General features: G+C 38.8%; 2 protein-coding genes across 3 annotated transcripts; one reads left to right on the top strand and one right to left on the bottom strand.

Moving 5' to 3' along the window:
• On the top strand, positions 4385-8159 carry LOC109728026. Of its 2 annotated transcripts, XM_020258291.1 has the most exons (3): positions 4385-4472; positions 6313-7091; positions 8032-8159. In XM_020258291.1, exons 2-3 carry the CDS (start codon positions 6400-6402, stop codon positions 8033-8035), a joined length of 696 nt encoding a protein of 231 aa, XP_020113880.1. In that variant the 5' UTR covers positions 4385-4472; positions 6313-6399; the 3' UTR covers positions 8036-8159. The 2 variants fall into 2 exon arrangements, with proteins under 2 accessions (XP_020113880.1, XP_020113879.1); XM_020258290.1 differs by lacking the exon at positions 8032-8159 and having other exon boundaries at positions 6313-7171.
• LOC109728025 (putative respiratory burst oxidase homolog protein H) lies at positions 7098-12407 on the bottom strand. Its single transcript, XM_020258289.1, has 15 exons — positions 11799-12407; positions 11261-11423; positions 11107-11155; positions 10886-10999; positions 10379-10798; positions 9650-10036; positions 9453-9548; positions 9238-9353; positions 9049-9151; positions 8869-8957; positions 8520-8670; positions 8278-8424; positions 8053-8181; positions 7889-7967; positions 7098-7412 (listed from the first exon to the last, which is right to left on the bottom strand). The coding sequence occupies exons 1-15, from the start codon at positions 12235-12237 to the stop codon at positions 7303-7305; spliced, it is 2592 nt and encodes an 863-aa protein (XP_020113878.1). The 5' UTR covers positions 12238-12407; the 3' UTR covers positions 7098-7302.

The raw sequence follows: 14448 nt of genomic DNA on the forward strand, positions 1-14448 counted from the left end.
AAAAGTTATAGGTTATTTAATTTCCTAAGTAAGGTGATGCGGCTGATTTGATCATTTTTATTAGCATTACAGATTTAAGTAGCCATTAAAATGCAATATAACAATTTAGTGCACTCTAAATAATTAGAGTTAAGCCTCGGCGTAAACACGTACGTAGGCTCAAAATGAATGATTTCACAATAACCTATAAAGTATTTGAAGGTGTATAGTAACATATCATTTTCATACATAGTTTTTTTAAAAATTATTATTTAATAATTATATACCTGTTGAACCAATCCGGCGCAGACAGTTGGCACACTAAGTTCATATAGCGCTGAATCGGGAGTACGGAAAACGCGCCAGGAGATATGAGCTGTGATTATTTGAAAAATGTGATAACCGTAAGCAGTTATGGGCAGTTCCCAATGGCAGTTCCAATCGGCCGAACGTGGTCCTCCAATCCGGAGAAGATGGCCGATCGTGCAATAACTGAACACGAGGGAAAAATATATAAATAGGCCTGTAGTACCCTGAAAAGGGGTCTTCGCCCCTGCGCATAAGAGACCACCTTTATTTTTCCTCGCTTTTTTCTTATGAGTAGTGCTTGTAACTTAGCCTCTTTGAAGTCTGTCTGCCCTCCGGGCATCACTTCATTGTAAACGCCTTGGAGTCTGTCTGCCTTCCGGGCATCACTCCCTTGTACACTTCGGAGTCTGTCTGCCCTCCGGGCATCACTCCCTTCTTATTAATAGAAAGTCGTTTTCGGCTCCTCAGGCCGACCAGATCTCGTTTTGTCTTGACTATTCGGTTCATCTCTCAGCTTGAATATAGGCCCCACCTATTCATTCGGCTCGTCTTGCCGAAGCAAATTTACTAAGGAGGTTTTCGGACCCGGCCGATTTGATCCCTCATCGGTCGAATCGCTTGACCCGTCGCGGGCGCAAACTTCGAGGGTCACGATCAGCAGCCGATTTCCACTTCGACACACTTCTCAAGGAGGGTCAAAGCATCAGGAAATTCGGAAAACAACAGTACCATAATTAGATATTATAGCAACTAAATGTTGGCTTAGAGGGATAACATTCTGTCTTATTTCGAAAAGTTAGATTAAGCCGAGTCATATTCAAAATGACAAGAAGTCAGATTGGGTCGAGTCATATTCGAAGTAATATGAGGCTGATTGAGACGAGTCACAATCGAAATCTATGGTCGCTGTATTCGTATACTTTAAGTAAATTTTTTTTTGAGAAAAAGGTAACGCTACCCGCTTCATTCATTAAGGAAGTGAACTAAGCTATATGGGTGAGGCAACTCAGGCCTCGAACGGGGCGAAGGTGTTAAAAAAAAAAAAAAAATCCTAAGCCGGTACTCTAGCTAATCTCCAGATAGAACATCTACCCATTGATACGTAAGCTGCTTAATCTTACGTATTCCAAGAAAAGGGTCGGGCTTGATCATTCTGAAAATCATACCGTTTCTAATCTCCCAAGTGACCCACCAGGCATTAAACCTATTGGTCTGGATCTTAAAGGAAGCGAGCTTTTCCTACTCATCCATTTATCCCAGACCAAAGTCACATCGTTGCCCAAATCTCCTGTTTGAATGTTCTCCAAGGCTGAAACCATTAGAAATCTGGAAAACACACAACGTGTAAATAAGTAATCCACAGTTTCTTCTGTCGTCCCACACAGTACACAGGTTGTGTTACCAGTCCATCCTCTCTTTGAAAGATTATCTGCAGTCAAGGGCCTCTTTTTGAGCACGAGCCAACAAAAGACTTTCACTTTTAAAGGTATGCGGATACGCCACAACATGTTTGCACGAGCGTCCGTCGTGCCCTCGTCGCATAGTACCACATAGGTTGATCTCACTGAGAAACGCCCGGCCGGGTTCCAACGCCAATGGACACTGTCAGGGCCCTGGTCAATTCGCGTGTTGTCGATCGTAGCCCTCAGGGTTGCAATGCTAGTAGCAAGTCCAATGTCATTACTATTGACACTACCCAAAATCTTGCGCCAATTCCAACCGTTATCCCCCATGTAGTCGCTAATTTTCATGTTTTTATGAGTCCATAAATGGAACAAATCTGGGAATGACGATTGTAGAGATGTTTCCCCACACTAGCGATCAGACCAGAAATCGATATTACGATCATTTCCCAGTTTGTGATAGGTACTCCATATGAAGATATCCTTTAAACTTAGAATTTCCTTCGACCAAAAAGATGTAGGCTTAAAAGTTTTGCCCTCCTTCAATGGTCTTCTCTTTTGATAGAATAAGGTGTGAATTATCTTATTCCAATGCAGTTGGGTTAATGTGAAGAATTTCCACCACCATTTGACTAGGAGATCTTGATTCATCATACTTATATCTAAGATACCGAATCCCCCCTCCTTCTTACTTCTGCGAACACTTTTCCAAAAAATTAGACAACCCTAATCAAATTATACTTTAAGTAAATTGATTGCATATTTCTTACTATTCAAATTTTTGGGATCAAGTCAACAATCCGACAATAAATCGATTAACTCTTTATAGTATGCATTTATAAGTGCCTACAGCATTGCGCGGATTGACCACTACCAGTAGTAATATACAGTGAACAAAATTATTTAACAATGTTATAACCTAGTACTCATTGAAGCAGTTAACATTAGATGAAGTGAGCTACTACATTGGCTGGTCATATATATATATATATATATATATATATATGGCGAGCAGTGGAGTGATGTGACTGATCCAAGATTGAGTCAGAAACCTTGAAGCAAGCAAAAGCCACAGGCAACTCTTGTCCACCCACCCAATGCATATTTCTCGAAGAAGCTTCTCTCAGTACATTTTTGTCGGAGAGGATTGTGTGATAAAATCAATTACCACTTNACAATTGTAGAGATGTTTCCCCGCACTAGCGATCAGACCAGAAATCAATATTACAATCATTTCCCAGTTTGTGATAGGTACCCCGTATGAAGATATCCTTTAAACTTAAAATTTCCTTCGACCAAAAAGATGTAGGCTTAAAAGTTCTGCCCTCCTTCAATGGTCTTCTCTTTTGATAGAATAAGATGTGAATTATCTTATTCCAATGCAGTTGGGGTAATGTGAAGAATTCCCACCACCATTTGACTAGGAGAGCTTGATTCATCATACTTATATCTAGGATACCGAGTCCCCCCTCATTCTTACTTCAGCAAACGTTTTTTCAAGAAATTAGACAACCGTAATCAAATTATACTTTAAGTAAGTTGATTGCATATTTCTTACTATTCAAATTTTTGGGATCAAGTCAACAATCCGACAATAAATCGATTAACTCTTATAGTATGCATTTATAAGTGCCTACAGCATTGCGCGGATTGACCACTACCAGTAGTAATATACAGTGAACAAAATTATTTAACAATGTTATAACCTAGTACTCATTGAAGCAGTTAACATTAGATGAAGTGAGCTACTATACATTGGCTGGTCATATATATATATATATATATGGCGAGCAGTGGAGTGATGTGACTGATCCAAGATTGAGTCAGAAACCTTGAAGCAAGCAAAAGCCACAGGCAACTCTTGTCCACCCACCCAATGCATATTTCTCGAAGAAGCTTCTCTCAGTACATTTTTGTCGGAGAGGATTGTGTGATAAAATCAATTACCACTTGTTTTTTTTTTTTTTTTTTTCCTTTTTTTTGTTCCCCTTTGTGTGTGTGAAGTGATATTACTATATATGTACATGTTATCAGCATCGGATGAGATCGGTTGAATCTGATCAAACTTAATTTAGTCGCAAAAATTGATTAAATCTAATAAAGGCTTTGTTTAGAAACCTTTGTTTTTTTTTTGTCTTGTGATGTGTAACGCACTTTCGCATGAGTAAAAAGTATATTTATTTAGTAAAATATGATTACGCTGTCTGATTGTGTATATTTAGAAAAGAAAATGCAGAAAGCACTCTCATGCATGCGTGATGCTTTTGCTGACCCTATTTTTTGTTTGTATATTGTGTCCTGCTGTGAGGTGCTGAAGCGTGCTTCCAAATAGAACCTTATAATTATTTTATATATATATATATATATATATATATACGTACTTTACAATAAGACTAAATGGTTATTACTGTTTAGAGCAACTAGTTAGCACCCCCAACTCGAAACCAAGTGACTCAAATCGAAATCCCACTTCATACGTAAATTGACACGTGTGTTGTGATTACGATCATCAAAAAAAAAAAAAAAAAAAAAGCCGGCTTCGGATGGGATTTGGGCTTGGGTTTTTAAGCAAAGTCAAAAGCTACTCCTAAATTGCCCCGGCCAATTAAAATGGGCCGGACCGGGACTTGGACTCGAGCTTGGCCCGCTCTACGCCCCGAACCGAACCAAGTAAGAGAAGAGAGAGAGAGAGAGAGAGAGAGAGGAGCCGCTTCTTCTACACAAACACTCTCTCTCCCTTCTCTCTCTCACACTCCGTAGCGACGCACACGCACAGATTCGGTGAGCTCCTCGATCCTCTTCGCTCTCCGTTTCATTTTCGCTTTTTATTATGCTTCTAAGAATTGTTCCTCGTTTTTCTTTTTTTTTTTTAATTTAATCTTCAGTCGCTTGCACCATTTTTAACTTGAGGATTGATTAGGGATTTTACTTTATTTTTTGGAATGAATGTTTGGTTAACAAAGGAGTTAACTTTGGGATCATACTGAGATTAATTTCAGAAAAATAAAGTAGGAAGAGGATTGAAGAAACCTTTTTTTTTTTTGTTTTTTTGTTTTTTTTTGTGTGGATTTGAAATTTTGAAGTGGTTCTAAGTGAGTAGAACCTTGATCAATGTTTCAGTCGAAATTGCGACATGTTAAATTAATTTGATGGCCTTTAGAAAGATTGAACCAAGTAATTATCTATAAAATTCTCCATGGTTATACTTTTGAGTTTATTGTATGTTCTTTTTCGAAAATTTTGGTTGCACATTGTAGGTCTCAACAAAATTTATAGTTAGGATTTGTAGAGTGGAAATAACTCTTGATTAATAACATGTAAAAATATTAATTAATATCATTATAAAAACCTTTATATAATTTCAGAGAATGTCTTCACTAGTGCAATGTATATTTCGTGAACATAACTCTTTCGCAGCGCTTCTTTTTGTGTTCCGATAAAATTGGCTATGTTTGTGTATGTCATCCTTTGATTTTTCGTTCTCTTGTATCAGAAGAATAAGATATTTGTTGACGAAGCAGTAAAACATGGCAGAATTTTAGGTTTTAGATCAGTAAAACGCATCTTTTGTCAGATAGAATAGCCTTTATTCGTTCTTCGGATGACTACACTTGAGATATTCAAGATATAGTAGCAGTAACTTTTCATGCATCATATACGAGTGTTGATGTTGTTTCTCGATGAACAGTACATGCCTTACTAATCTTTTTTACTGGCTTTAGTAATGTTTTGCTGCTAAATGCTTATTTCTTTTCTTTTCGTTTTGAGTTTGTTTGTCTCCATTTGACTGTAAAACCTTTGCTTTATATCTCTTTTTTCGGGTCGTTATATCTTTCAATGAGTTGGAGGGATGGGGTTAACTAGGAATTTTTTACGATCAGAGGTTTGCAATTTGTTACTGGTTGCCAGTTAAGGGTTATTCATGCTTTCCGCTATATATTGTTCAGCTCTGCGCAGAAGATACCAACCCATGTAGGAAATATTGCTCTGCATGCTTCATAATTGCCCTAAGCTTTGAGTTTGGTTCTACTTAGTTTTTGGAAGGGCGATAATTGAGGTTTGGATAGATAGATGGCTTATCAAGTGCTTTCACAAGGTAGTATTTAATTTAGGGATAAAATGATCGTGCCTTTCAAATGGAATTTCCGTAATTTGTTTGAATTTCTGCCCAGAATCTCTAATTAGATTAAGAAATCTGAGATTTACTGAGCCTTAATAAAGCAACTATTGCTCATTTACATGTTGGAATAATTAACGACTCTCACAAATTCTGCTGTGGTCTTAGCGTCAATATGCCTGATAGATTTAGTTCTTAACCTTCTAAACATTGTGATGTTGAACTGTTGTGGCTGTGGCAAAGCAAGGACGTATTGTATCGATGAGTTACTTACATTTTCCTATATGTTGATTGTAGTGATTGGATTGGACAATTTTGTGCTGGTTACTTTCCATCTTTGGCTTGTTGATGATAGAGCTTTGATTACGTGTATATATATATATATATTGATTAAAATAGGAAAATGATATTCAATGTTGCATACTCCTTTGATGAACTATACTTTCAAAACTTTGTTCTTTCTCCCATATCTGTCATATTCTAAATATATTGCATTCCGTGCAGCTTAAACTGTGGCATTTTTCGGATAACATGAGCATGTAACTTCCTTTGCTAGTTTGGTTGTAATTATTATCCCAAGTATTTGGAGTAATGGGGACAATTAAAGAGAATGATGATTCGGCACCTGCAGATGTAATTAAGGTCATTGGCGAGCCTGCTATCGTAATTAATGGTGTGCCAGATGTGAATCCTAACTATGAGACAAGTGTTCGTGTGAATACAGAAAATAATAGGAAATCAGAATCTGATCCTTTTCTCGGTGAGTGGCTTGAAGGAAGGCAAGTTCGGAAGTTGTTCGGAGATCGGTATTACTCTGGCAAAGTGGTTGAGTATGACGATGAAATGAATTGGTATAGGATAGTGTACGAAGATGGGGATCTCGAAGATCTCGAGTGGCGTGAGCTTGAGGAAGTGCTTGTTCCACTAGACATTTCCATCCCACTCAAGACCCTAGCTTTGCAAAGGTGTAAGCATGAGAAATCTCCTCCTAGTACTTCAGGAGGTAATGTAAGGAAATGCCATAATAAAAGTAGAGAAAGCAAAGGAAAATCTCCAAAGTTGCTTCAACAAGCCGAAACAAATGACATCATGAGTAATCAGCTATTGATACTCAAAAAGGAACCAAACTCACAAGAAGCTCTAAAGGGGAAAAATGAAAATACAAAAGGAAGTAAGGAAGCGTTTCATAATACGGACGATTCAAATTCTACAAAGAGGCAAAGAGAAATTCAGAGGCAAAGCTCAAGAACAGCTCATGCAGAAAAACAGAAAAGAAGAGAAAGGTCAAATATTCAAAACACTCTTCCTGGAACTGAATTATTGTAACAACAAATTCTCTTTGTTTCAAGATATATTCTCTCTCTATATATTTTCCCTTAAATCTATGTATCATGTAAATACTAACATACAATACAAATTCTGTACACGAAGCTTCTAGCAAAAACATGTAATACACTATTTTGTTTCTCCTCCTGTACAAAGTATATACTATCATTAGAAGTTCTCCTTGTGGAAATGGAATCGAGTGGAGGTGGTATGGCTGAACTCTTTCGCAAGATCTCTCAAGTGCTTTGTAAGTGTTGGAGATCCACAGTAGAAAACACCTGCAATTCTTTCTGTTTAGCTAGGCCACGAATTATGCACCATAATATACTGAAAAATCTTTGCAGTAAAATGTATGCATGGTCTTCTTACAATCCCAATATTGTGGCTTGGTCCTTGAACTGAACTGAAACATTAGTTTTGAAACTTGCTCATATATTGCAACTTGAGCTGAACTGAAACACTCTAAGTTCATGAACTTTGCTCATATATTGCAATTCCATCACTAACCCCCCGAAACATCAGACTTTTCATGTTAGTGACCATTTTAGCTGTTTCCGGTAAAATGGCTTTCTTGTTTCAATACTTGAAACAAGGTTGAATGGCCATTCTACAGGGGGAAAAGCATTTGTTGTTAGGTTTTTCAGCAGCTAGGGTAAACTATAATAAATGAGAAAGTTCAGGGACAAAGCCACAATATCAGGACATACGAGAGAGAATCTTACATTCTACCCTAATATTTGAGTATAGATTTTACCTATACGAGAGGACTTGTGTGCATTGGCCAAATCAGAAAACACCTTTCTCCAGTTTGGCCTTGCGAAATGTGTCCTTATCTGCAATAAAAAATAGCCAAAGTTAATAAAATTTACATATGTTTTTGCCCTGGTGTTTTCTCAGATAATTTTGACGAGTACTTACCCGGCTTCCTGATACAATGTCAACACCATTTTTGGCGTGCTGAAGCTCCTGAACCATAGCGATCAAAGCAGACCTTGCATCGCCTTCTTCATACACACTAGTCAGGTAATTATGCATCTCTATAATGTGCTGCAAAACATTCAAATATATCGTTCATCAGTTGCCCTCGTAGGAGGAATGGCAAAGTTAGGCTAAACAAGACAACGATTTAAACTGAGGATTTACATTGTGGTCACTTTCTGCGACATCATTCATTACACCTTTAAACCATTCAAAGGAGCCCTGTTCCCTTGTCACCCAGTAGAAGTAAGCCCTCCCCGGAACATTACCCTTCACGTTGTTTATCTCAGGCTTGTGTATGCTTTGCATCTCCTGTTTCAACAAAGTCCTGTTAGAATTTTTCTATTGTCTTCTGTCATTGTACTATACTATGAGAAGGGAAATCTAACAATGACACTGGAATTTACTTCATCGGATTTTATATTGTTCAGCAAATCCTTCAATATGCTGATAAACGGAGTTGCACCAATGCCAAGTCCAATGAGCAAAAGAATGTCATATTTCTTGTAATTTTGCGCCGGTGCACCATAAGGACCATCAATTAGGAGCTTCGGGAATCTGCAGCAGAAAAAGGAAAAATCATGTTCATCAGGGCAACTAAGTGCCTGTTTTGCCTAACTTTTGGATTAGCTTCTTTACTCTGCATAGCTGCAGCTGGGTGTATCGCAAACGAAAAGTTGGATGCTTTTGCTGTGGCAGTAAATCTTAGTCACAATACTTCAATGAAAAATATTCATATTTTGAATTTCTAATCACCTTGTTTCTTCGAACTCAGCATGTGCTATAACTGTGGTTTCAAGTCTTACAAGACTAGCCTTCTTAGAAGTAACTTGAGCCTCACAAGCCTGCACCAAGATGAACCTTCATAAATCTTTTTGCTCTTTTATGTTCATTGTGCTTTAAAAATAAAAGTAATTATCGGCAAATTCAATCAACCTTTCCAAACAAATTCCTAAGTTCTGTCGTCCAGTCGCCTAACGTACGGATATGAACACTCAAGTAGTCGTCTCCTGGTGCGGAAGTGATGGAGAAGGGATGCCTGTTAATATTAAAGTTAGATGCTGAGATAGGAAAAGAAATCACATCTTATACAAATATGTAAATATGGATTATAGTACTATATACCATTCAAATGGTGAAACATCTGGGCACTTCACAAACAGGTACATTCCACTCTTGTACTTGAAACCTGGAGGCTTTTTCATGTGTATGGAAAGGACATTCCCTGGATAAATTGCTGCCTGAAATTTGCATTTAAAATTTGTTGTTTAATTCTGAAGAAAAAAAAGATAAGATAATCTCATTGGAAACTAGTCTATATTCATGCAGAATAAGCTTACCTTAACAATGCTCACGCGATAGTTCTTCTCGCGGAATTTCCTAATTAATCTCTCACAGGCATAAAAGAGCACTGGAATTGCGAGGTACATCCATGTCTGAACAGAGAATAAAAGAAGTCCCCTAACTTAGTTATCGTCCACCGAGAAAAAAGGACATATCAAAATTTTCTAAGCTGAAGAACATGATCGAAACTTACCGTCTTTTTGTACCACTTCCGGGTGAGGAAGATAAAGTAGGAATGCACAACTAGGAGGACATAAACAAGCGCGAGAAGGTGGTGGGCATACCAAAATGCATTGAATCCTGCTAAGTGGTGTAAGGGCGAAGGCAACTTCACAACACTTCTCCGAAAAGAATGAGTGGCGAGTGTGAAAGAAAAGGCCATTATGATGATCATGAGGATCCCAGTAACTCCAGGAGCACTAGCTAACAGAGATGGGTATGTGGGCTGGTGGTAATTAAAATTGGGTCCTAAGGTAATCATGAATTTGGATTGAGGACAGTTGATCAGCCGCGGGAAATCACATGTAACGTGAGAAAGTGTATGAACAAGAGTCCCGATTGCTATCGCCAGGGCAATGACCTGAGAAATTGTTGATGAACAGAAGAAGCATTAATGGTGTATTAAGATTCTTTCAGCAGATTTTGAATCTTTTAATTGGTTTTCAACCTTTCAATTGGTCCTCAACCTTTCGCTAAATTCTCCATCAAATTCGACAGAAATATCATGCGACTGTCATGTAACAGCTGTATTAGCGAATTTTAGACAGCTCATATGGTGATTATATGGGCATTTCCGTCCATTTTAAACGACAAACTTAGTCGAAAGGTTGTAACAATTGAATCAGAGACTGTGCTAAAACCTACTACTAAAAAGATTAGGGACCATTTTAGCAATTAACCCAACTTATGTACCCCTCCATACCTTGTGAAAATTTATGTTGTCATCGAAGGGGATGACTTTGCTAAGACTTGTCGATCTGAGCCGTGTGAGTGTATTTCGACAAACAGGTAAGAGAATGATGGCCATGTTCAGCTTCAGTGTCTCTGCTGCACCCTTGGCTACGCACACACAGTAGCCCATCACCTCGAATGCCGCTCGCCTTTTATATTGTTCGAATTTCCATATGAATAGGCATATATTCAGTGTCAACCATAATGAAATAAGCCAAATCCTCTTCCAGTTCTCATGAATAAAATCTGCAGTTTTAGTAACAAATCTCTTTATAGGGTTTCTATACCGCCTCGGTATCATAGTTCTTGCAAGGCTGCTCGATCGTTTTAGGGCCTTGTCGTTTCCTTGCATGCTCACCATGCCTCGAAGTAATGTTTCGAGTTGCCAAATCTGTTGAGATGAGAAGTTTTCAGTATTATATATCAGAGTCTACCTTCTTACCAATTAGTCCAACTTCAATTCATCTTTTGTAAGTACCTCAATATAGCCAAGATCATCTGGATCAAGCTCCTCCATGATCAGAGCAGCGTACGTCGCAGCGTGGCTCTTTAGCTTCGCTAGCCTGTTTGCTGATGCACTCAATATAATAACCTTGAAAGAAACACTAATCTGAATCATTTACTATCCAAAATCACAAGTAGTGGAAGATTATTTTTGACACATAGATGGATCTAAAACAGAAGAGTTTCACTGCTAACCTCTTTCACCTCATCCTCTGTGAGCTTTCCATCACCATTTTTATCACACCTGTATATTGCAAGAAAGAGCAAGAAAACCATGTCACAAAATTTGCTCATCTACTGGTATTGTTTTTTTTGTTTTTTTAATATAAAAAAAGGATGGATTTTGTACATGTCAAAGAATATCCTTAGCCGCGAATCAAAGTTCTGGTCGGTCATTTCTTCCCAGAATTCCTTCAGTTCATCTAAGGTGATGCCATCACTCGGTTCGAGATTCCTACGCCTCGCCAGTGCGACGAACAGCTCTCCAGCAAATTCCTTAGAATCGGCCATCCCTTGAGGAAACAGATTCCAACCAGAATTGTTAGAACTAATAGTACACCTTTGTAGATCTATTCTATAGAATTTGTTACTAAATGTCCAATTTAGCCCGCGTCCTGAAACAGCTTCAACAATCAATCATTTGGAGCTTCTTACTGCAGCGGAAAGCTATAGTAAGTTTCTGGGCTCAAAAAGTAGAAGCTTTTCATTTGAAAACTTCGTCGGTTTTTCATGAGAGAAAAGGCACTACTCAAATAGCAATTCAATTCAAATGTTCAATCTAATTTAATTTCTCGGCATTGGAGTAGTAGTCTATGAGATCTACAGTTTCTCCGAATCTCACATGGACAAATCTACATGAATCGAGAGAGAGATGGGATAGAATTTACCAATGCATTTGCCGAAATTCTCCTTGGGGAGCCTGCCGTCGACGGCGAATTGCTGGAACCGCTTTTCCACGGCCCTCCACCCGTCCTTGCCCCCCGACGCCTTGTCGAGGAACCGCAGCCCCTTCAGCCCCACCTGCGCGCTCGACTGCGCCCGGCTCATCCTCGGCCGCGCCGCCCCGGCCCCCCCCTCCTTCCTCTCCTCCCCGACCTTGAACGAGACGCGCGACGCGAGGTGCCGCACCTCCGCCACGAAATTCGAGTGCTGCTTCATTATGCTCGTCGCGTACGCCCTCGTCGTCTGCTCCGGCCTCGGCGGCCTCCCCACGCCGTCTCCTGCTCCCGCTCCGGCTCCGGCTCCGCCGGCGGCGGTCTCGAGGTCGTGGGCGAGGATGTCGTCGAGGGGGACGTCGGCGTAGCCGTGGGACGAGGCGGCCGCCATTGCGGAGCGGTGGGTTGCGGGGGGAAGTGGGGAGGATGCGCCCTTGACCCTTTCGACGAAATGCCCACGAGATCGGGATTCGTATTAACGTTTCATCGTTCGGAGAAAGAGAGAGAGAGAGAGAGGGAGAGAGAGAGGGGACGATGATCGATGGGTGGGGAAGGAGACGGGGCGAGGGCGGGTGGGAAATTATAGCCGTTGGAGGTTGGGCTGTGTCGGCTGCTGCTGATGCTTTCGGGCGCGCCAAATCTCGTCCGAGCGTCCGCATAAAAGGAAATATGTATGCGGGCGCGCCAGGTTTAGGTTTGCTACGAACGAATTTACCTGCAACGGATAACAATTAAACAACAAATTCGGTCGGTTTGGATTTGTTGAGCCAGAAGCGGCAGCAGCAGCTGCACTTTGCTGTTTTTAGCAGCTGTTTGAATGGCAATTTTGGATTTACTTTCTTTTTGTTTTTTTTCCCAATTTTCTCTTCTTTTTTATTTTATTGTTGGTTTCTTAAAAATTTTATTTTAAAATAATAATTCGCAGTGTTCTCTTCATCCTTCCAGAAATGATGCGCTGATAATTTGATATAAATATGAATCAATCGTTACGCTAAAATAAATACTTTGCCCTCTAAAAAAAGAAAACTCTGTATTTAGTTATAAATCTTTGTTAATTAATATGATAGTTTTGTCTATAAAACAGATATAATAAATATTTTAGATTATTTTTAATAACTATCTAACAATTTTTGAACGAAAAATAAAGTGAAAAAAATTATGTAAGTATTTTTTTTAGAAAAAAATAACATACTACCCGCTTCATTTATCTTTTTTAAAAATAAACTTAACTAAAAATGTGAAATAATTAGGTTTCGAGTTTGGGACCTTAAGTACCGACCACCAAATTATTTATCACTTATTCTAGAGAAGGTGGGTAAATTTTTGTAAGGGCTAGTGACTAAAAAAGGTGGGTAAATTTTTGTAAGGGCTAGTGACTAAAACTTGGAGGGGAGTTAAATATAGATTTTTATTTTTTATTTTTTTAGGAATATGTAGCGCGCTATCTGCTTCATTTATTGAAAGAGTGAACTAAGCTACAGAGGTGAGACAACATGGGTCTCGAAAGCGAAAAAAAAAAAAAAATCTAGCATTACAGTGGTGCAAATTTAATAACAGATAGTACTTTCAGTGATCCATCAACAATTAATGACATAGAAAAAAGGTACATAAAAAAAAGGTACAATTAAGGACGATCGAGTGAAAATGCATATATGGCACCGTAATAAATGTTTTGTTTGCATCCGCATAGAGGTTTTGTACGTACTCCCCGCAGAGAGCATCTACAGCGAGCGAGTTTTTGGGTCGATTGTCTCGTACGAACCCCAACTTCTCTTTCGCCAATTTCTCTTCTATTTTTAAGGCGTTCGTTCGGGAGATGAAGCGAGAGATCGACCACATCACGTGGCGTCACGTGGGCCGTCCGATTAGATATCGGTGCGTGCCAGCTCACGACGTGGACCGTATGTCTAACCTCCATGCATGATGCATGCACTCGGGTGGACTCGGGCGCTTGATCAAGTGGTCTGAGCGATCTCAGCCGTCCGTCCGATCTCACTTAATCTCTCTAACCTGTATTTTTCTCAATAACAGAAGGATCGCGACCTATTCATTTTTTTTTAAAATTTTTATTACAATCTCAAATCAATTGTGTAATAAGGGTGTCGTATGTATTGGGATCATAGAGTTTTGCGCAAAAAGAATATGTAATGGATAAACGAGTTCAATATAAAAAAATNATTACAATCTCAAATCAATTGTGTAATAAGGGTGTCGTATGTATTGGGATCATAGAGTTTTGCGCAAAAAGAATATGTAATGGATAAACGACTTCAATATAAAAAAATAATAATAATTGTGTACTTAAATGTATCTATTTTATCAAAAATAATGTGTGCTAATGTACGTAGCAGCTGTAATGAAAACTCTGTTATCACTTATCAGTAACATATATATGCAAGGAAAAGTTCTTTATTACTCGGACTTAAGAAGAGTTTTTGGTTAAAACTGGTTTGAATATATGTAATTTGACTAATAATATGCTTATCATACGTCAAAAGCAAGATCGCGTACATCTTTTTCTTAATTTAAGACCCTACATTAGCTGTAGCCTCTTGTACTAAAACTCTCTTTTGGTTGTTGTGCATTTCCTCTTCTGCTTTAC

Source organism: Ananas comosus, linkage group 23 (assembly GCF_001540865.1).
Source record: "Ananas comosus cultivar F153 linkage group 23, ASM154086v1, whole genome shotgun sequence".
In the NCBI taxonomy this organism is placed as follows: domain Eukaryota; kingdom Viridiplantae; phylum Streptophyta; class Magnoliopsida; order Poales; family Bromeliaceae; genus Ananas; species Ananas comosus.

Excerpts from the sequence above, each read along its gene's own strand:
- LOC109728026 (XM_020258290.1), top strand. The coding sequence starts at position 6,400 with ATGGGGACAATTAAAGAGAATGATGATTCGGCACCTGCAGATGTAATT.
- LOC109728025 (XM_020258289.1), bottom strand. The coding sequence starts at position 12,237 with ATGGCGGCCGCCTCGTCCCACGGCTACGCCGACGTCCCCCTCGACGAC. Across the intron at positions 8,425-8,519 it reads ACAATATAAAATCCGATGAA|GAGATGCAAAGCATACACAA; the intron begins GTAAATTCCAGT and ends TTGTTGAAACAG. Across the intron at positions 7,968-8,052 it reads ACATTGTATCAGGAAGCCGG|ATAAGGACACATTTCGCAAG; the intron begins GTAAGTACTCGT and ends TTTTTATTGCAG.